This window comes from Eublepharis macularius, chromosome 1 (assembly GCF_028583425.1).
Source record: "Eublepharis macularius isolate TG4126 chromosome 1, MPM_Emac_v1.0, whole genome shotgun sequence".
NCBI lineage: Eukaryota > Metazoa > Chordata > Lepidosauria > Squamata > Eublepharidae > Eublepharis > Eublepharis macularius.
The window spans coordinates 208,606,341-208,630,335 of record NC_072790.1 but is presented as its reverse complement, the minus strand read 5'-3'; the positions used below and the strand labels follow the sequence as shown (position 1 = coordinate 208,630,335).

Sequence of the window (23,995 nt, the reverse complement as noted above, 5' to 3'; positions counted from 1 at the left end):
CCTTGGTTTTGATCATGCTTAGAAAAAAATCTTCAGGTACCATTGGGTAGGAAGGCCACCCTCTCTCAGGCCCCCAAAAGAAAGTCAAGGTAGTAGTGTGTAGTTTGTTTAGTACTCTTATCCCTCATGCAAACTCAGTCTTAAGAGGGATTCACAGAATTAAATCCATTATTTCCCCTTCTTCATTCCCTCTCAGCCCATTCGCTCTCAACCCTGTGCCTAACATTGAGGAAAAATTCTACTATTGCATCATGGTTCAGAGAAGCAGGGCTGAAGGGTAGACAGTTGCAATGGAAAGACAATTTAGGGAGCAGTCCAACAATCAATTGTGGTGACTCGCATATTTGAAACGACCATAAGGTTTAAAAGCTTGCAGGTTTGACTTTTCAGATCACCCAGCATCACCTCAAACATACTTTTCCTTGGTAGCCATTTACAAGTTCAGGGATAGTATTGAGGTGCCCAAAGAATCAACCACATAGTATATCCCTGGATTTCTCACTAAATATTTTATTTATTAATATGCTTTTTCATTTATAGGCTGCCTTTCTCACTGATACTCAAGGCAGATTACAAAATATAAAAAATAGTGCAATCTTAGTAGAAGAAAGAATCAGAAAACAATGCAAACCAAGAACTGTCTAAGGCACAACATACTATAATGCAAAAAATGGAATTACAAAGGTCTAAGGTAATGCAGTAAAAGCAAGGTGATATATACAATAAAGACTGTAATTGGCAGGGCTTTTTTTCAGCTGGAACGCAGTGGAACGGAGTTCCGGAACCTCTTGAAAATGGTCACATGGCTGGTGGCCCCGCCCCCTGATCTCCAGACAGAGGGGAGTTTAGATTGCCCTCTGCGCCACGGCGTGGAGGGCAATCTAAACTCCCCTCTGTCTGGAGATCAGGGGGCGGGGCCACCAGCCATGTGACCATTTTCTCTGAGGGCAATCTATTGAGTTCTACAACCTCTTTTCCCAGAAAAAAAGCCCTGGTAATTGGACTAGGGTTATAGAGATTAGGAAACAAAGCGAACAGAGAACTGTCTAATGTGTGATGTAGCACAATAAACAATGCAGAAGTAGAATTTCAAAAGTAGAAGACAATGCACTAAAAGCAAGATGATACCTACGATAACAACTGTAGGGCTCTACAGTCCTATTCCGTTATAATGGTGCCTCCTGGACTGTTCAATTTTATTGCCAATTCTAATCCCTTTTCTAAAAGTACTCTCCTGAACAATTCTGTTTTACACAATCTGCAGAATGACAGAAGAGCTCAGAAAAGGAAACTGGTTTCCACAGCACTTACTAGAGACCTAGCGGGACCATTTGACATTAGCCAACAAAAGGCCTGGTGGGGAAAGGACTGTCTTGTGTCGTCTCCTCAGTCTGAACTCAAACAGCCCCTGAAAATGTCATCTCAAGAAAGGTCCAGATGAATGTGGGTGTTTCTTCTTAAGGCATACTGAGGGTAAACAAAAGAATAAGCCTTGTAGGGATTGCAGTGGATGTTTCACACTGTTGTCCCTAGATTTTACTTATAGTGGAATTTGAAGCAAATTCTGAGGTGAAACTTCAGCAGAGAACCAAAAAATAAAACCAGATATGTGCCCCTTCCCCTGAAGATTTATGCATTCCAACTTTCGACAGTTCCATTCTTTAGGAAAGAGATACAAAAAAGAATTTTGTTTTTAGTGTCAATAGTAATAGTGTAAGGATTCTGCATACTAACTCCCACATCTGGACAAAAAAACCTTTAAAATACTGGAGTAACAAAAGAACAATAGGTGTTCTAGATGAATGTGTACTTGTTTTTGATTTAGGGGTGTTGAAATAAAAATAATTTGAACACATTTTTCTAAAGTGAAGATTAGGTGTCATATTAAAGAAGAATCAGTACTGTGATTTTTGTTTTGTATTTCATAGGAAGCAGCAGATGTGGGGTGGGCACATAGCATTATTGTACAGATGAAGGTTTTAAGCACTAGGGGGAGAACGCTGAAGAATAGAATTAATGTGACGTATTTGAGTTTTCTTTCTACCACTGTCTCAACAGCCAGTCAGAAAGATCAGCTTCACACACAGTAAATTAAATTTAAATTACACAGTCTTGGTGAGAAAATTGCTCAGTTAATCTAGCCTCCTGAAATGAAATTTTATTTTTTTCCACATGAACTCCATCCTAATTCTTCATACTCTGTTGGTTTCTGCCAGCAATCCCATCGGTTTAGGTTCTAGTCCTTTCTTTTTAAAAGCCAGGTGTTGGCTTTCAACAAATTTATCTGTCTCCTCGGGAATGTAATGTGTCCAGTTTTGAAGGGAAAAAAAATTACTAGTCATTTTCACTTCAAATGTTTATGCTTAATTGGAAAAACACAGAGAAGTATAAAAGCACACACTCACTCAAGTTGGCCCAAGGTCATCCAGAAAACATCATGGCTGAGTGAAGATTTGAACCTAGGTTCCCCAACTCAACACACTAACTACCAGAACATACTGGCTATTAATACACAGGCTAACACTGTCCAGAGAATAGTATCATTGCAGAAAGTAACTGTGATGAATCTCAGAGGAGTTAGCCGTGTTAGTCTGTAGTAGCAAAATCAAAAAGAGTCCAGTAGCACCTTTAAGACTAACCAATTTTATTTTATTGTAGCATAAGCTTTCGAGAATCAAGTTCTCTGCATCTGATGAAGAGAACTTGATTCTCGAAAGCTTATGCTACAATAAAATAAAATTGGTTAGTCTTAAAGGTGCTACTGGACTCTTTGTGATGAATCTCAAGATCTGTGAGCAAATAATAGCTCACATTCCTGTCTCCCCAGTTTTTTAGCTGGTTCTTGTGGTGAGGGGATCCACAAAAAAAGCAGAAGGATGCAGTTCAACCGATATATCCACAGAAATTACAGACACCTCCCCTTGTACAAGTGGAAGTGGCTTCCATTCTTGCAAGGACACCATTGGAGTCAATTTACAGTGAAATCCTAAGCAAACTCACCCCCGTCTTAGCCCATTGAAATCAATGGGCTTAGCTTGGAGTAACTCTGCTTAGGATTTCACTGTTTGTGTCTATATTGGTCAATATTTGTAAATATGTGCATTTACAGGCACCAGTGCAAAAGCTTTCCTCTGCAGTATTCTAAAAGCTCAACAGGAGTCTCATGTGAATGAATGAGGACCCCACTGAAATGAGATGTTGACCCCAGACAAAGCACTTGTGCATTTAATTCTTCCAAGCAACCAGTATCACGTCCAAAAGGAGCTTACATGTACATCAACTCATATGCATACAGCATAACCTTCAGGGCCACAGGCCATTGGGATGCACTCTCACAGGATGTTTGGACACTGTAAACACCCGTTGAATGACCCCCGTTCTTGACCATACGGAACAGCAATATTAGCAAATTGTTTGATATAACACTGTTCAATCCACTCTTTAAAAAACCCAAAGTTCATACCATCATTTTTATAACTAGTGTGGTCACTGCCAGAAGCTTGTCTATGTACCTAATACAGCCACCCTTAACACAATAATTGAATAGCATCTTCAATATATTTACCAATCACTCTGAAATTTCCTTCTCTAATCCAGGAGGCATATGGGTGACCTTTTATGTCTGCCACTGCTGTGACTAAGGGATAAGAAGTATTGAAATCATTACACATGAGCACTAATCAGGATTAAAAATGTGGAGGAGATCATTGGTTTCCAGACATCATCTGGGTTATGCTGAGATTCAGAGAAACTTCATCACTTTCTTAACCATCTTTTCAAACAAAAAGACATGCATCCAGTTTCTCCATTAGGAATATCTTCTGATTATTTGAAACACACTCCCCTTTTCTATACTTTAGATTTGGAATATCATGCATGTAGTTCTTCCAAGCATCCAGTATCACGTCCACATCATTCCACAATGATGTGACAGAAATCATAGATGTGTAGCCAGTCTTAATACCTACATGATATATCATGTTGCCAAGCATAGTCCTTTTAAGATACTATGTTGCATCCTAGCAACAAAGCCTATTGTGTTTAACGATACAGTAGGCTCTAGCAGGGCCTTGTGAGGGCATGTGCCCCCCAGCAGCATTCCTGCGCTCCTCAGCAGGCTGATTTCAACCTCAAACAGGCCAAAACTGGGCCAGTGGAGCACAAGAGCACTCCACAGCCTGTCGCGCCACCCTGACAGTATTCCTGAGCTCTGCACCAACCCAATTTGACCTCAAATGGGTGGAAATTGGGCCAGTGTGGAGTACAGGAGCACTCCAGGGCCCATCACACTGCCCCAGCAGTGTTCCTGCGCACTGCACCAGCCCAATTCAGCCCCAAGTGGGCAGAAATTGGGCTGGTGCAGAGCACCAGATTACTCCAGGGCCCATTGTGCTTCCTCGGCAGCATTCTTGCACTCTGCACACGCCCAATTTGGCCTCAAGTGGGCAGAAATTGGGTTGGTGCTAAGCGCAGGAGTACTCCAGGGCCTGTCACACTGCCTCGGCAGTGTTCCTGTGCTCTGCACTGGCCCGCTTTGGCCTCAAGTGGGTGGAAATTGGGCCAGTGCAGAGTGCAGCAGCACTCCACAGCCCATTGCGATGCCCCAACCTGCTCAGGGGATGTGAGAGCCGGACCAGCATGGCAGGCCTCCCCGGTGCCTTGGCTGCTGCGGAGACCCTGAGGAGGCTACCAAAGCAACAGAAAAGGCCGGTGCAGGAGCGCAGCCCTCCCTGCTGGCGTGCCGGGCAATAGCGCCACTGTGCCAGGCCATGCTGGGCCTTCCCATGGCTGCTATGGAGCCTTGGAAGGCACACGCCAGCACTCCCCTCCCTCTCCTAAGCAAGTCGTATTGGCAACAACTCTTTACCTTCATGCAGGCCAGAGTGCACCTGCACGAGGATAAAAAGTGAGTTGTCACCAATACGCCTTGCTGTTTATATAGTAGGATACTGTGAGATTGGCAACTATGTATATCAGGAATGCATTCCTCTCAGTATGCTCACTTGCCATGTTTTCTGAACAGGTTTACCATGAGTATTTTGCACACATTTGCAGGTTTGCACGTGGAAACCGGACCCTTGGAAAATACTGTGGTTGGTTTGTGCACATCAAACCTGTACATGCATGCAGAATATGAACAGTGCCACTGTTCAGACAACATAATGAACATGCAGACTGGGGAGAGTGTGCTCACAATATATATGGTTACTGATTTCCCAATATGTGCAGATATAATTGATGTCTGAAAAGGGCTCATATCTGCTTGATTCCCATATTACATTTTTAGGTGTTCTCTTAAAAAGGTGTTTCCAGCCTCGGCACCAGGGTTTCTGGCGCTGGAGGCCAGCGCGCGCGGCCCCGGACTGTGTGATGATGTCATCACGTGATGACGTCATCACGCAGTGCCGCTGGTGGGGGGCTGGGGCGGAGCGAGGAGGCCGCCCGCACGCCGCATGCCACCCCGGCCACCTGTCGTTCCTGGCCCATGTCTGCTACCCCCGCTTGGGGGCAGGCGGCAGCGGTGACAGCGCAGGGCTGGCCAGCAGCGGCGTGGGGCTAGCCGATGGTGGTGCGGGATGTGCACCTCCACCCCTGGGGCCCCCTCCCGTGCTCCCTCCGGCCCCGCGGCACCCACGGCCCCCGCCTCACGGCCTCAACGGTGGCGCCGGCCCTGGGTGTTCCTTACTTTAAAAGATGATGTATTAAGTGGCCCTACCAAAAAAAAGAGAGCCTGAAGTGAAGATAAGTCAAAGGACACAGTAGATATTTTCTAGGTGATCTGTTACTAGAATTTTCTGCTGTATTTTTTAAAAATTAAAAACAGACAGCAGGGGTGGAGAAAATAGGATTAGAACCACAGCATAGTGGGATTAAACATTTCCTTTTGTCCCATATCCTGATGTAAATATCCCCCCTGCTATTTTCTATACCTACTGCCTGTTTGTTGTTCTCCAGAGTAAATAGCAGGTCTGGGGTGGGGACGGTAGTCTTGGGATATGGTGCGCAGAGAAGGATTAAATCCTCCCCACATCATTACTGCCCTGATTTGACCCCCCTCCCCTTCCTTGGCTGTTGTTAGCCTTTAAAAATACTTTGGTGGATTCTATTCATGGATCTCTCCAATCATCCCTTGAGTTTGGCTTGGATACACCTGTCTTTTTAACACTTTGAAAGAAAAACAGAATAAAGCTAAAGGATAATACTAAGATGAATTTGACCAGTCACCCAAGAGACACACTAATCCAATCCCACATTATTATGATTATATTGCTCTGTATGTCATCCCATTAGATGCTGGTGGCAAAGAGAGGGATTCTCCTTTGCCTTCTAAATCCTCCTTTAATGAAAACTCTCAAAGCAGCTGCCCTGCAAATTAGGAACGTTTATCATGGGTGCTACTAATAGCAACTGGAATTCATTTTTGCCAAGCAGATTGTTCTTCCATCTTTCATCTTCCAATTAAAGGAAAAAATTGAAAAAGCTGCTCTCAGCTACAGCTGCACCACAGAAAGCTCATTGGTGCTCATTTGTTTTTTCTGAGTGGCTGGAAAGGTAGAGCAGAAATCTTGTACTTCTGTCTGTAATATATTTTTATCCTGTCCTTTCTCCAAGGAGCTCAGGGCAATGTACAAGATGGAGAGGGTGGGAACTGAACTTCAGAATCTGTGCATGCGAAGAACTTAGCCCCTCAAAGTACAAACTTCTGTGCTTCAGTAAAAGGAGATATACTTGGGGAAAGAAATTGGGGAAACCTGGCCTGGAGCATGTGGCAAAGTTCTTGGGCATATACATAAAGCAATTTGGGCTTGACCATAGTGCATAGGACAGCAGCAAAGGAAGAGGGACCCACCAATGCATGTAGAATCAATGAGCTGTGGAAGCAATTGATTCTATAACAGGCTGACAATTGACAGTGATGCAGAAGAATCAGGGTACAGAAGAGGTGCAGGTGAGGTAAAGGTAGAGTGGTTCATTAACTGCTTTGTTCAAATAATGGATCAAAAAATAGGTCTAAAGATACAAGAGAGAAGCAGGTGGGGGGCACTTTCCAAGCATAGGGAGAGCGGTTAGAGGAAAGAGATTGATGGGTGGAGATCAGAGGGAGCAAAAGGTATGTGATTGGACACAAGGGATGAGATATTACCAGTCAGAGAGCTGCGGTGATCATCCCACTGGGCCACTGACATAATCCTTTGTGAGCTCTCAAGTAAAAAAAGAATCTGTCGTCACCATTAGAACTTGCTTACAGAGTGTTCTGAGTCTCTAAGATGCAGTCCTCATCGACAAACCCTGCAAACCCTGAGCAGTGACAGAGACGAACATGTAGTTGGGACCACTTTGATTAACTCAAATGGGCTCTTTGTTTCCTTTGCAGACCACAGATGACATCCTGGTGGCCTCCGCGGAATGCCCCAGCGACGACGAGGACATTGATCCCTGTGAGCCGAGCTCAGGTGGGTTAGGTTAGTCAACTTTTTTTATTACTTTCTTTTTATTTTGATTCTTTGCATGTGGCAAAGGCTGACAAGGCAAAACAGCAATCTCTTTCCGCCTGTCTTCCTGTGTTAGCAGTAGACCAAGCTTCAGTTTCCTGCCCATTCTGGTAGGTACTGGATCGGAACCACCCACATCATTATGGGAATGTTGAGGTGTGGATCTCAATTTTAGAAATGGTAAAATATGAAAATTTTCATCTCCTCCTGTCTTTTTTGGCTGCCCACAATCAGCATCGGCCTATAAATAAAAGAAAATAGAGCCGTATGGGGAGTTATGTTTATGTACCAGTACGTTTTCCTTTTTAAAAAATCATTGAGGACTAGAAATATTATTGTGATTCCAAGGATGGCTCATTAAAATCTGTTGAAGGCTAGTGACTTTCCATGTTTAACTCAACTGTTTTCTTTAAAAAATAGTATTTCCAGAAGTATTAATTAATTTGCACATTGAATGAAGTACCATATTTCTGGGGACTTGTAGGGCTGACTTACCTTCTTGTATAAAAGCAGAGTCACGAGGTGGAGCTAATGCTGCTTGCATTGTTTAGGCCACTCTCAAAGTTGCATCACTGAATGGACCTTTGTCCATTTGTACCATTATACCATTTCTACAACTCAAAATCCTCTTTCTGGAAACTGTTGTATCCATCAAGCAAATTGGCTAGGCTTCAAGTTGCACAGAATTCTTCCTCATGTAAGGATTGTGTCAGAACATGTCTAAGCAACTTGAAATCCACTATCCATGGTACCAGAAACCCAATGTAATAAAAAAGTATAATCTGAATAAATTGATCATCCTATCTGTCTTTCCAGCCCATTTGGAAAGCATTTTTATTTAGCAGGATTTAAGAGGCACTTGAATCAACAAGACTTGCTATAAAACCATGAGAGCTGGCAACCTGGAATGGGTATTACATCCTGGTGCTTTGGCTCTTCCCAAAAGCTTTCCCAAGCTGTACTCTGGCCATACCATCTGTTTCAGAACAGAAATTCTTGCATCTGTTACAAAGGATCTGCCATTACTGTGACAGTAATTCTGAACAATGTTGGAAATTATTTATTTATTCATATTCTACATTATTGTGGGAGCCCAATATGAACCACGAAAGTGGTGTGTAAAAATGAAATCTGAAACTGTTACCTAGTAAGACTCTAGTACTGCAAAGAACAAGATTCTATCCCAATATTAGTTTATCTTCTAAACAATCCTGAAAAAGGAGGATACTGTGAATCTAAAACAAAATATCCTCAAAATGGTTCACTAGTTTAGAACAAAAAATAGGTTAAGGACAAATACATACAGTTATTAAGGTACATGCTTATGTTGTGAAGCAGTAATGTAGACTTTGTAGAGACATATTAGGTTGGATCCACACTAAATTTTCTACTAACAGAAACAGTGGAACAGAACTTTCCTGCCTCCCTCCTCCTCCTACAGCCCATAAACATCCCAAAAATGCTGGTTCTGAGGAATAGAGGACCCTCAACATAAGCATTGTCAGTAGCAGATAGATATACATGCAGTGCATATTTTATTTTTATTTTTTATTTTGTTATTTATAGTCCGCCTTTCTCACTGAGACTCAAGGCAGACTTACACAGTGTAAATCAATATGTTCAATGGCTGGGACATTCACTTCTGAGGTCGGTAAAATGAGTGCCCAGTTTCCTGGGGGTAAAGTGTAGATGAGTGGGGAAGGCAATGGCAAACCACCCCGTAACAAAAGTCTGCCAAGAAAACATCGTGATGCGGCGTCCCCCCCCCCATGGGTCAGTAATGACTCGGTGCTTGCACGGGGGACTCCCTTTACCTTATCTAGATTGCAGAAATTTGAAAACAAGCAGAAATCTGATACAGAGCTGAAACAAGCAGTTTAACACAATCTATTAAATGACACAGAAACTACCCAGTAGGAACATACTTGCAGCAACAGGACAGTACACAATAGTGTCATCTACACTACAGTCTCTATCCCTTTACCAAAGAATCCCTCAGAACCATTTCCTTACAGCACAGTCTTATTACCTGTGTAGAAAAGCCCTCCTGAATAATTCAGTTGCTTGAGAAAAGAGGTGCAGAGTACAGTGCGGTTCAAAGCCCAGTTCTTCCTGCTTAGTGACAGTACTGTAGTAAAGTTGCAGACAAAAGTGTTAGGCAATATCATGTCCTGCCAATTGGTCCGGCCATAATTTATTCCCAGTAGTAGCCCTACCCCCACCCCACACACACATGCACACATAAACAACGCTGATGCATTGGGATGGAGTGGCGGCTTTGTTTCTACCTTCTTAAATGAAGCCTGTAGCAGAAGTGAAGTTCACTTTAGCAAGTTCCCCTTAATGCAGAGATTATGGCGCTCCTCAGAAGTGAGTGCTCATCAGTAAGTGATTTGGGTGCTGCTGCCAAAAAGCTTCTGCCAACTAAAAGGCTTGTGCTCCTCATCCCTGCAGCTGCTGATTTATAGTCTATTGATGGTGCTAAATTATTAATCCAGTGGATTTCCTTAGGAAAATGGAGGCACAGCATCATTTCTTGGGAAGGGGTGGATCTGCCAAAGCTGTCACAGCCTGCAAGGTCTGGTGTGTCACCTCAGGTTCTGCTGACTGTGCACCTGCCTTCAGATAAATAAAGAATGAGATGATGTGACTTGCAACAGATACAAGCCATGTAAAGACAGTTATAAAACCCCAAACCCATAAACCTTATCCAGAACAGTTTGGAAATGTATGATGTCACATGACATTTGCTCCATGGCATGCAAACCTTTCATTAAAGGGTACCAGAATTTGCTTGCTGGAAGGTAAACACAGTCTAGTTCTCACTCCTATGGAGGGGAATTTGAGGCTGTTGGAAAAGTCCAGTCATCAGCACCCACTGTGTCCCCTAGCCAATGTGTCCTCCTGGCAGCCTGCATCCATGACAAGCAAGGTAAAGAAAGAGGAAGTGCAATGGGACACTTGAGATAGGCCCTGCTTTGGTTTCAAGCACACCTCCCCAGGATTTATTTAGGCAATGGGGAAGCCATACAACATCCTGTCTCGTACTCTAGCTGCCGTGTGATGCTCAAAATACTGCACCTGAAAGTTGGTTGGGCAAGCCAGGATAAGACATCCTGCAGAAGCTTTTTCTATAGGTCTCAGCATTCTTCATCAAATGTACTTTCAAATTCTTGGACTCAGGCACTATAGTATCCTTCTGTATATTATCATGGCTTCTACCTTGGCAAGTTGGGATTTTTTAAAGCTCTTCAGTCACCTTGCTGGCTGTAGCAAAGTAGAAGAGTTGCTTGCCTTCCCCTACTCATTGTAGTTACTGTATCCAAAGTGCATGTCAAAGGAGAATCACAACAATCTTCATTCCACCAGATAATCGTGCTTTGAGGATAAAGTGGAAGAGTTTGAGTATGTGTGTGTGTCTACCATTTTGTTCATGAAACTCTAGGTGGTAGCTGCAGAATGCCTAATCAGTCTTCCATCAGGATAGTGACTAGATCCAGACCTAGCAGATTTATTTCCCCTTGTGGACAAAATAGACGCTTTTGGGGTGAAGGAGAAAGGTGATTTAAATTGAGAAAGGGAAAGGATAAAAAAAAAAAACAGCACAAAGTCCTGATTACTCTCATATTTTTTTAAAAAGTGAGATCCTAATTATGGATGCCCCACATCATACATAGTATGATTATACAGCTACATTGAAGACTCAGGTTTTCACTTCAAAAAAAGTAAAATTGTACAATTTCTTTGCAATTCATAAACTATCAGCTTGCACTAGGAGTTCATTTCAAAGTTGTTAGAAGTGAAAATAGAGATTCCCCCTTCAATATGCTGGTGGTGGTACATGGAAGTTTATCTGATCTGGATGTGTCATAGTTATTTTATAAGACAATTCACCATGACTGCGTAAACACTCTTATGAACAAAGTACTTCACAAGGTTATTATGAGGATAAAATGAAGAAAGGAAGTACTATATATGCCACCCTGAGTTGCATAAAGGAAAGATGGGGTTGAAGAGTGATAGATATAGATGCATAACAACAACAACATTTGATTTATATACCTCCCTTCAGGACAATGTAATACTCACTCAGAGCAGATAATAATAGCATAGTATCCCCACAACAATCACCGTGTGAGTTGGGTGGGGCTGAGAGAGCTCTGGAAGAGCTGTGGCTGACCCAAGGTCACCCAACAGGCTTCAGTTGGAGGAGTGGAGAATCAAACCCGGTTCTCCAGATTAGAGTCCTGCTGTTCTTAACCACTACACCAAACTGGCTCCAGACATGTCAGCTTTGTCTTCATGGACCTGGTCATGGTCCATGGAGGAAGTAGTGTTCAGCAAGAACAACTCACTTAGCTAGTTGCTGTGATTTCCTTTGAGAGTTATAGCAGTCACAGAAATCATGACTGGGAATATGTGTACTTCTGGATTACAAACACAGCTTCTCCATGGCAGTGATACTCAGTGGCCCGGAGCCACATGAGTTTCTTTGGCATGCCAACTGTAATTCTTCTGAGCATGGTTTCCCAATGTGGTATGCACCTCATGTTCTAGGAAACTGGGTGAGGCCATTGCCCAGTGGAGCATGTAGATGGCAGATGGTTCTCAACCTTGAAACAGCTGCTGCTGTTGGGACTAGAGGACAATTAACCTCCAAGCCTTTATGAGGTGCAGGCCTCTTGAAAGTAAAGGGTCCATTCTTCTTTAACAATCCCCCACCCTTCTCCGGAGCAGCTGCTGCGAGGAGGGTGGGGGATTGGAGAGCAAGCTGGCCACAGAGAAGAATGAGTAAAATCACCACCACCCATGGCAGCCCCCTAGGGAAAGAGAGAGTGGGCCACAATTGGGGGGTGCTGGTGGTTATACTCTCCTTTCTTCATGGTTAGCTAGTGCTCTTCTTGGTGCCTAGGCAATCTCACTCCTTTTCCTATGCTACTATGCCTCATTCTGTGGAGAGTGCAAAAAGGTAAAAAAGAGGAGAGGTGTCTTGCAAAAAGGGTGCTGCTGGCCAGTTCAGAGCAAGTGTTTGAAGTGGGAAGTCTGAGCGCCATACTTTCTTTGCCAGCTTCCCACTTTCCCCAGCATGAGGCAAAGCACGCTCCAATAGCTGCTGGCCAGATCCAAGTGAGCAAGCTTGGCAGAGAGACAGGTGCTTCTCCTGACCTTTCCCACTGAGCACTTAGCTGGCCAGTAGTGTTGTGAGATTCAGACATCTTCTGAACCTCCATGTTTTTGCAAGGTGCAAAAACAATCAATCTTATGCACACAAGCTGAACAAAGTGGGACTTACTTATTTTTCCTTCCTCTGCATCAGATAATTGGAAGAAATAAATATCACACAAGCCTTCTGAAGACTAAGAGAAAATGGCAGCAGCCAAACACACAAATACAATTCAAAAATAAATTACTATTCTTTAGGAGCATGGAATCTTGCAAATCAGATTTTATACCCCTAGTGGGATTTTCTTCTCTGTTATGCAGTCAGGGAGCAAACCATCCATTTCAGCTCAGTTTACTGAAGTGAGCAATTTATTTGGTTCTTTATGACAGTTCATTGGATTTATAGCCCTCTTATGCCAAAGACTCAAGGTGAGTTACATAAATATTTACAGGGCGCATGGTCTGATTTCACAAAAGGGGAGTGAATATGCAGACTGTGAGACAGTAGTTATGGACATTTATTCTTTTGTTAAAATTCACATTGAGATGGTTTAGGTTTCAAGTGCGTCTGTCTGGGGGAGTCATCCCATTGAACAGGCATTTAGCTTACCTGCAGAGGTCATCCTGGTTTATCACATGGGCATCTCCTGTTTTCCTTATTAGCCTCAACAGACCACTCAGAGACTGTGATAAATCCCAAGCTCACCTCTGAATCAGGCAGTGTGAGTGCAGCTCTCTGTGGTCCTCAACAGTGTTGCTGGTATACACAACACAAACGTACATGCAACCAAATAACCTACCATTGTTTTTATTTTCATAGTGGCTATCAGTTTTCTTTTAGTATGATTTTGTTGCCATTTAAATCGTTATTAAGAACAGTGCACTGCTAAGAGTTCCAGAGAATGACAGTGGAAGCATTTTTAATAGAGTGCAGGATAGAGGTGTTCATGAAAATTGGGGGTCATCATGAGTTCACAGAGCTTTCCAAGCTTGATGTTATTTTATTTATGGAATAAATAAGTAGCACTGTCACTCGGCAGTGGCGGCCTGGAGCCAGCCGGCTCCTCTGCCGCCACACTGCCTCCTGCTGCACCACCTTCTCCACTGCTCTGTGGCCCCACGGGTGGTGGGGAGGGCTGGAGCCATTGCCGACCATGAGGCCAAGGTAAGTGGTGGTGGGGTGGGTGGGTGGTGGTGGGTGGCTGTTTTTGATGGTGTTTAAAGGGCCCCACCACTGCTTGCAAGCAGCAGCAGGGCCCTTTAGACTAAGCCCTGAAGCTTTCCGAGGCATTCCGAATGCTTCGGAAAGCTTTGATTCAGGATTCGGGAAATCCTGAATCTTTACGGATCAGATCCAATTCGGGAATTTTTCCCAAATTGGATATCCGAACTGCACACCCCTAGATAGCGCTCAGAGATATACTTCCTCTGAACATAAAGGTCCTATGTCAAGCCTAAATAGGGAACCTGTCCTCAATGAATTTGTTTTCCTTTTAAATCCATTTAAGCTACTGGCAATCATATGCTGTAGGAGTGAGTTTCGCAAATAAATTGTGATGTTGTATGTCACTGATACTTTCTTTTAGTTCACCTGAATCAATTCCATTGACTACTCCTAAAGGATAAAGCTGCAAGCTGCACATCCTGGAACATTCTTCTTTTTCACAGTTATTCAGAACCCATTTAGATTTTGTACCTAAATGTGTGTACATTTTTCCCAGTGCAGTTTCCTTTTCCTTTTTCTTGCTCGAAATGGTCACCCACCCAGGAGTATTATAAGCATCTATAAGCATATATATATTTGGAACCCACAGTGGAAAAGATGTGGGGAGGGGACAATTCAGAGCAGGAAAGTCTACGTGGGGATATAAATTAATCCCCACCCATGTTGCTTCCTCTCCACTCCCAAACAATTCCTCCCAGAATTAATTTTGATTTTTTTAAAAGGCCATCTGGGGAACGTAGCATTTTTTTCAGCATTCAGGGTGCAGTAACTTGAAATTTGACTGCATGGGAGCCCTTTCACAAGGATCTTCATCTTACCCAAATGGCACTATATAAATAATGAATATTGTAACTAGACATGGGCACGAACCAAAAAAAATTAATGAACCAGCGGATCGTGGTTCAGTGCATACCACAATCCCGAATTCCCGAAATGCAACGAACATCTCCCGTTGCCAAACTGAACCAGATCGTGGTTCGTGGAGGCCAAAGTGGCAAGCAAGAGCTCTGTCCCACTCCACTGCTCGCAGAAAGTGAAACCTAGCCTGGGAGACCATGGCAATTTATAAGCATCGGTCCCATTCAGCAACACAGGAGGTCTGTGTTTGGCTGTCAGAGCTGCCTATCAGGGTTTGCAGGGATGAGATTGGAGTGCCCATGGTTACAGAACACCCCCTTCCCCCTCCTTCCCCTGGGTGTCTTCTCCCAACTTGTAACTGCTTTGCAGCTCCGTGGTTGGAAGGAAGCCCTCTGATCAAGGAAAGCTGGGCTTCCATTCGGGTTTCCAGGGCAACAGGAGGGCAGACAGAGCTCAGGCATTCCCCTGGCTCCGTTGCCAGGGGAATAGATTGCTGGCGCCTGAGTGTCTGGCTTCCTGAACCCGCAACAAACCCTCCTGAATGCAACGAACCAGGCATCTCCCAACCGCTGGTTCGTTGGCCGTGGCCGATCATGATCCGCCGGGTCACGATCGCGCAATCGCCATTTTCGTGGGTTTTTGAGGTTCGTAATGCGGTTCGTGCCCATCTCTAGTTGTAACCAATGGACTGCCACCTCTACATTTTAATGCAGAGGAAGCATTTTGTTATAGAATGAGTCCTTCTTGCCATAATTATTTTTTAAATTATTTCAGAAATGATGGAGCAGTGATACAGTTTAAGAGTGAAATAAAAGTAAAAATTAAATGGCTTTTAAAAATTGCTAGGGGGAAGGGTAACTTTAAATGTTGCAGCAGCCGCTAATGACCCATTTGTATGTGTTAGTTCCTTTGTATGGAACAGTTTGACTATGCTACCTACTGGCTGCTTATGGCATAGAAGCAATCTATTAGTGAGAAGCAAGCTATGTCATGATGAGCATAACACTTGATAACTTCCATGTGTTTTGTTTGTGTGAATAATAATGAAGCCCATAAGATGACCAGGAGGACACATTTGAATGTTATGGCTAACCTGTGTGATTAAAAACAAAACAAAATGTGAAGCAAAATTGAAGGAGGGAAATGTTCTGTATTTCAAGTGCTTGAAGCAGAGAGCTTTGATCCAAAGAAGATAGAATTTTTATCCCCATGGAAAGAGAAACAAGACTCACCCAAAGCACAGCAGTTATTGAATGAAGCTCAGCAGCGATTGAAAAAAACTGTGTGCAGTCAGCACAGAAGGCTGCGACCTTGCCAATCACAGGATTACATGGACAATATACTATTGGCCTCTTCTCTTGTCCACTTCACCAACTCCTCAGAAAGTGGAGAAACATTTCTGTGGTCCAAAAAAAATTGTTTGTGGGCGAGAAACTGAAAACAAGGACTCTCATAATTCAGACTCCGGAAAATTCCCTTGGCTCAGAAAGTGCCTAATGTTTCCACATCATTCTGGATGTGTGAAGATCCCAGGGCCAAGCTAGCCCCCAACTTGCATATTCAGAGGGCAGTGACTTTAACAGTGACACCCTATTTTGCATTCCAATTTATGAGGTGTTGTTGATCTCTACAAGAATCTGGGGCTGTAGAGTGGCTACCCTAAAGTTGTGGAATGCCCTTCCTACAAGCAGCTCGTTACCTTCCTCTCTTGTGATAGGTCAAACTGTCTTTCTCTTCTGATTTCCTTTGGCGAATTAACTCAGAGGTTTATTATTCTTAGTGTCTTGTTACTTTTTGCAGATTGAGCATTGCTTTAAAAAAATAAGTTTCACTTCTCAGTTTGTTTTTACATTATCCTTACTTGTATTGTAAATCAATTTGAAATCATGCCGGAAAGTGGTGTAACACTCTTGTAATAAACAAACTGCATTGTAGGGATCTCAAAACCGACACAAAAAAGCCTAGCTCAGCCTGGCCAATTTCAACAGTTTGCACATGTCCAAACCCCAGAATACATTGCAAAGCCAGTTTGGTGTAGTGGTTAAGAGTGGGGGACTCTAATCTGGAGAACCAAGTTTGATTCCCCACTCTTCCACTTGAAACCAGCTGGGTGACCTTTGGTCAGTCACAGCTTCTAGGAGTTCTCTCAGCCCCACCCACCTCACAGGGTGTTTGTTGTTGTGAGGATAATAATGGCATACTTTGTAAACCACTCTGAGTGGGTGTTAAGTTGTCCTGAAGGTCGGTATATAAATCGAATGTTGTTGTTGTTAGTTAAATAAATTATTGTTAAATAAAATGGAGGACGGTAAAAGGATTTTGTAAGTCTCCTTAGGTTTCCACTGGGGATAAAAGTGGGTTATAAATAGACATGGGCATGATCCAAAAATAAATCCCGATTAAGCCGATCATGGATCTGGGCTGCCGCTGAACGCAGGTTCCCGATTCTAACTGATCAAGTCTCGTTTCCGGTCCGAAATCGGGAATCGGGGAGGCCAGCACCCAGAGCAACCATAGTCAGGCTGTTGCGCATGTACGTGCGTGCGCTCCTGAGTCGCTCCTGCCCACGCAGCAAGCCGGCTGTCCCGGTGCGCTGCGGAGCTGGCAGCAGCGCGAGTGGCTAGGAGGCTGCCCGCGCCATTCACCTGCCCCGCCAGACAAGGGGCGGCCGGCTTGTCTGCATGCCCCTTGTCCTGGGGAAAGGCGAACAGCGCAGGTGGCCTCCCAGCCTCCCGCGCTGCCTTTTGCCTTTCCCCAGGACAAGGGGCGGCTGGCTTGCCCACGCGCCCCTTGTTCTGGGGAAAGACGAACAGCACAGGTGGCCTCTCAACCTCCCGCGCTGCCTTTTGCCTTTCCCCAGGACAAGGGGCGGCTGGCTTGCCCACGTGCCCCTTGTCCTGGGGAAAGACAAACGGCACAGGTGGCCTCTCAACCTCCCACGCTGCCTTTTGCCTTTCCCCAGGACAAGGGGTGGCTGGCTTGCCCACATGCCCCTTGTCCTGGGGAAAGGCGAACGGCACGGGCATCCTCCCAGCCTCCCATGCTGCCTTTTGCCTTTCCTTTGTGCCCACCCCCTTCCCCCTCCCTCCCCTGGGTTGCTGCTCCGTGTTTGGAAGGAAGCCTGCTAATCAAGGAAAACTGGGCTTCCATTCGTGTTTCGGGGGCAACAGAAGGAGGGCAAAAACAGCTCATTTCCCTGACTTCGTTGCCCCGGGAATTAATTACTAGCGCCAGAGTGTCTGCAATTCCGAACAAAAACTGACCCATCCGATCAAGTCCCAAACTAGCAAACTCCCGACTGCTGGATCGGTTGCTATGGACAGAACCGATTAGCTGAGTCACGATGGCGAAAACGCCAAAATCGGGGGGGGGGGGGGGTTGAAATTGTAATTCAGATCGGGCCCATCTCTAGTTATAAATATCTAAATAAATAAATGCATAAATTCTGAATTCCATCATCCAATATAGTGTTTTGACACAGCAGGATAAATCCATTTTCAAATTTCCCCAAAATGCTGGTCCTGGGGGACAAGGGACCTTCCCAGAACAGTTTGAGGGGTGAGCTCGAGGTCTGCACTACACGGGAGAAATCAGCAAACATCCACTTACAGTGAAAATTTACCACTGGATCCAACCTTCCTGAGTGACTTCAGATCCTTGCATTGCATCAGAGCAAATTCTGAAGAAGGAAGAGAAAGGAAGTTGTAGAAGCTCTAATGAATGTATAGAACTTCCAGTACCTAAGTGGGTGCTTCACCTGTAGCATTTGGCATCCTTCCTTTTTTTTTTTGTTCTTGCAAACTTATTCTGTGAAATGTTTTAAATGCAATTCAGCTCTGCACACATGTGACCCTGAAGATATTATCCTCATTAGGAGTCAAACAGAAGACAGCTTAGTTTTCCAGGAATAAACAATCTTCCTGCAGCGCTGTCTTTGAAATTAAGTGATGCTTTACTAGGGGTTTAAGTGCATAGGAAATTAACATAGACCCATCGCTGCCCTCTGGGTATACTTTGGTTTTATTTCCTCAACTGATTGGCTATGTCAAATGCATATATTTTTCTTGCATAGTGTATTTGTTGGGATGATGCTGCTACTCTGAGAGCAGCAAAACAATATCGGCATTTTGTTGTTTGCGTGCATGTCTGTGAACTTGCACCATTCCTCATTGCTTCCTGCTTGAATAAAGAATGAAGAAAGTAGTAAAGGGGGCAAATCGGAATAAACTTCCATTATTTAGTTAAAAACGTAGAATGATATTCTGCCATATTACTGTATATTCTCTTTCTGTCTTTGTCAGTCTATCTTTTATACACAAAAAACAATATTAAGTCACATTCATGCACTTCCTTTTGGGAAAGAAACAGGTGAACTGCTTATTATCAGCATTTCTATAAACAAAGATGCAAACAAGTGCCTGTCCTTTATCCAACCTCATATATTGAGTAGATTCTAATAATAGAATCCCTCATGCCCACATAGCAGTGAGGGAGATATACAAGGAGTCCCTTTTGAAACATTGACACATACATACACCAGCCATCCATCAGATGATTGGCAGGGGCTGAATTCAGCCTTTTCTTTCATGGCCTGTTTCTGTGCCCATAGTTGGACCAGCTAGAAGTGTTGAATGAATATTCTTTTTACAGAAATATTCCTTTCTATTCCTTCGTAGATTGAACCACTTCATCCAGAATCGTAGCAGGGTTGCATTTTAGAATGTTTGTTAAATTCCTGGACATATAAAATTTGTACATCTGAGACTGCATTCCTGGATGTGCTAGTTTCTAGTAATTGAGATCAAGGACTGCCACATAATGTTACTTGTAGTGTGGCTCAGCTCAGAAAGTGGGGTGGGAAAGACCACTTGGGAATTCATAATGATTTAATGGCCTTGAGAAAAGGGGAGTGATGCCATGTCTAGATGAAACTGTGTCCAGATAATGTGGTCCACCAGAGGACTTTCTAGTTTCCAGCTGCTCCCAAATTGAAAGCCCACAGAGTATACATCACAAAAATAATTACTTTCATGCCTTGTTGAAAATGCAGTATTTTGTTTTTTAATCTTGTCTTGTGAATAATTTCCTGGCATTTCCCACCACTTGGTTTATGCAAAAGCATGAATATGAACCAAGGAGCTCTTTTTAATTTTTTTTTCAAAGAAATGGGGTCTTTGCTAATTTCAATTCTCAAACACTGCAGGAGTCTGCAGTTCCAATTTTCTTTTCACAGTATTAATGAAGACTGGACATTGGCAATAGTCACAGTTTTTCCTTACTCTTGAAATGTAAGAGCCATACTGAAGAGCTGCCAAGAATTATAATAACTCTCTAATGTGCAGTGTGAAACTGTGGCCAATTGTGATTGTTCCGGACAAGTTATTTCATAGCTGTGGTAACAAACGGAATATAAAAATCAATCTCATCTAGTATTGTATATGATACACTTCAGAAAGATTTGATTCTTTAAAAAACCCTTTTAATGAGGACAGGCACAATATGCCCATCTGATTGATTGATTGATCGATCGATCGGTCGGTCGGTCGGTCGGTCGGTCGGTCGGTCGGTTGATTTGAGAGGACTAATGCAAAGCAGGATGGCTGGTTAATTTCTGTCAGCGGGATGAAAAAATATGGTTTTATGATCTTCTCCATGCACTCTGCCAAATCATTCATATTGCCATAATGGCAGCTTCCAGATTTGCACGTTGCTCTTCATCTTTAAGATTTTCTGTCCTCTCAATTTTATGATCCTAAATCTAGAGGAGCTGAATGGTTATTGGCTTTTCATCTGCCATCTCCCGAGCAATGAAATAAGGCACTTTAGCTGTTTTATTTGTTTTCAAGGTGTAGAAAATACAATAATGGAGACTTCTAAAAGGAATGGTTTTTTTCACAGTGAAGAGATATTTACATACATTTCTTCGATATCTCATGTATTGCTGTTGGAAACTTGATATTTAGGGATTTAATTTTTATGATCCTGAGGAATTGTTTGGCTGAAACATATATTTGATGGAAGCCTTTGGTTGAAGGGCGGGGTATATATGACATTTAAACAATAGACAAATGTTTCCAGTGCAAACATTTTCTATATTCTGCCTGTATATTATATTTTACTCCTACCCTTCCCCCAAGGATATCAGGGCAGTTTACATGGTTCTCCCTTTCTCCTTTTTATCCTTACAACAACCGTGTGAAATAGATGAGGGTTGAGAGAGAATGGTTTGTGCGCAGGCCATCCAGTGGTCTTTATGGCTGAGTGGGGAAGTGAAACTGCCACCTTGAAAACCTCCCTGGTGCTAGGAATTATGGGAAATATCCTAACAGAATGTTCTTAGCATTCTTACCGAATTATGACAAGCCTCCTCTAAAATAATTGACAAGAACAACTGGATATTTGCTGGGAAAGTTATTCCTTTTAGTAAAGCGATTACTAAAACAACACAACATGCTTTAGTCTCAAAGCCCTCATTCTCATCCCCCGCACCTCAAATTACAAACAGCTACTCTGAGAACACCAGGAACATTTTCAGTTAATTAAGTGGTTGTGTCTTCTTTAGACAGATGGAGCAAGTGAGATAATTGTGAAAAGATGCCTAAAATGAAAGAATGCCAGCAGGTTTAGTTTTAAAAAATGGTTTTACTTAAAATAAGATTCTTTGGTTTCATTTCTTAGGTCTGTATTTAAAGGAACATTTCCTCATAAAGGGGAACTGAAAGGTGCCATTTAGCAGACATTAATAGCAGAGTTAATTGACAGTGTTTGCCTCAAATACCTGTGTTCAAAGGGAGGACAACTTTTATCCCATCAGGTAGTGACAGAATTTATTCAGTAGATTCCTTTCTTTCTTAGGCAGAAATTAATTTTCAAAATCATGTTTAGTCTGATAAGTCTCTCTCAGTTTCACTCACATGGATACACTCATGAGTCTTTTATGTAGTCACAGTGAATTGTCTTACAAAACAATTGATGATACATCCAGCTCAGATGAATTTTCACCACAAGAACATTGGAGAGGAGGGAGAAAATCTCTATTGTCACTTATGACTGCTTTGAGATGGATTCCTAGTGCAAACTGAGATAGAGCTTATGAATTGCAAGGGAAAATACATGATGTGGAAGACTCATGATGACTAGGATCACATAGTTGCTGCTTTTTTAAAGTTGAAAATCATCAAAACTGTGGTGAAGGTGGTGGAGTGTGACCTAATCCTTGTCCTTGTGCCATTTTCTCCATTTACCCCCCCCTCAGCTGTTGTTTCCACACATGGGGAAACACATCTTATATGCAGGTCTGGATCTGGTGAGTACCTTGGCAGGTGGCTGATGGAGACTGTGGATACCACCTTGAGTTCTATGGATGAATGAGGGGGATATAAATTAATAATAAAGACATCTCTCCCCTCAGGCAAAATAAGCAAATTGTGTCAACATGAAATACTAAAAATCTTCTTCAGGAAAACACCTGTGAAGGTTCCAGATATGTTCTAGAGTACCTGGTATGTGTAGGAACCAAAAGCACACAAAACCTTTTGATTTAGTTGCTAAATCAACGGTTCTGCTTTAATCATCTTGATTTCTTTAGCAATCACCATTCATTCTACAAAGTCAAATACCTTCTGCTTTGTGGAATATGTATGTTTTACTTGGTCTGGAGTGTTTTCTCTTAATAATTTATATTAAGCATCTGTAGAGGCAAGGCACTGTACATAAAACAAATGCTTCTTTACCTCTTCACCCAGCCACAGCTGACTGCGAAAGGTTGCCTTTGTGCTAGAGTTGTCAACTCCAGCCTGACAAATTCCTGGAGACTTTGAGGGGGAAATTTGAGGTGGGATAGAGTCTGCCCTCTGAAGCTGCTGTTTTCTTCAAGGGAACTGGTCTCTATAACCTGGAGAGAAGTCCCAGGAGAACTCCATGCCCCCACTAGGAGTTGGCAACCCTACTTTGCACTGATCTCTGCTGACTGTGTTCAGAGGCAGCACAAGGATAAATTCACGTGCAGCCCTCTGCAGCTGGGTAGGATTTTGGATCTCAAAGAATTCAGAAGCAATTGTTGGTAAATATCTTACACAAAACGCTAAGTGATACAGCAATCCTGTTGCCTCCTTTATGGTTGCAAATGCTGCCTAGCTGAATGGTGCATTTTCCCAGTCCTGAATGCATGAGTTCATTGTGCTTCACTTGCCAGTATTTCTAATTTGGGTCATGTTCTTCCCACTAATTGTCCAAAAAAGCCTACATCTGGCCTCATGCTGAAGTTTAGAAGCACCGTTTGCCTGTATACCATTGGCCTGAGCGCTGCCAATGGTTAATGCATTTTTATAATGCATTAATGGCACTGGGAGAAATAAGATTTGTAAGCATTATACAGTTGTATTCTTGAGCTAGTATTTGTTGTAATTCTCTAGTTAACAGTACCAGGGATTGGTAACATTGACACCCTCACATAAAGCACTGCTTTTATGAATCAGCCTCATTGTCTTAAGATAGAGCTCATTGCTGACAAGTCTTTATTTCTTTTGGTGGCTCCCCTTTTTAAAACTAATTCCATTGTCCTTCATTTGTGGAAAGCAAAGCAAGGCCAGGATAAGTTTTAAGAGAAAGAATCTTCATGAAAAGAATCAAGAGTCAGTTCAAGACAGGTGATGGCCAAGCAGCTAGCCTAAATCCTATTATAATCCTAAAGGTTGCATCCTTACACCACTCTGAAGAACTCCAACATCTTTACAAAGAGAAATTGCCGAAATTGTGCAGATACGAAGAATAGTGTTACTCTATATGCATTGGATTTAAATAAGGCTATACAGCATGCTGCTGATCTTTGTGCTTATGTTGTTATGCCACCACACACCACCCCATCTGAAAGACCACACATGGAACTTTTTTTTTTAAAAAAAGGTGAAATCCCACTGATTAGCAATTTGGTGTGGAAAGGAGAACATGCGGGAACCAGATCTACAACACCCCTCCCCCCCCACAAAATTTCTCAAATAGCTAATTGGCAAAATATTGACCTTTATGAAAGGTCTCTGTGCATGCAAACCAGCTGTTGGATCTGAGAGAGATTACCCATCCAGCTAAGCTTCCACCCACAGAGCTGCCTCCTGTATGCATAGTACTCTGAGCTGTATTAGGGCATTTATGTTCAGAAACACATTCCAAGAACAAAGTATATAGAAGCACATTTTGCTCTGAGTATTTCCAGACTTCATTTTGGATATCTTGGCTTTTTAATTATTGGAAAAAAACT

The 23,995-nt window shown here is 42.9% G+C and overlaps 1 protein-coding gene across 1 annotated transcript in view; it reads left to right on the top strand.

Moving 5' to 3' along the window:
• Positions 1 to 23,995, top strand: part of NRXN1 (neurexin 1) — a 1,172,093-nt gene that overhangs the window by 1,143,004 nt on the left and 5,094 nt on the right. Inside the window, exon 19 of the mRNA XM_054986029.1 lies at positions 7,376 to 7,463. Coding sequence (XP_054842004.1) covers positions 7,376 to 7,463 — 88 coding nt within the window. The remainder of the gene's footprint in view (positions 1 to 7,375; positions 7,464 to 23,995) is intronic.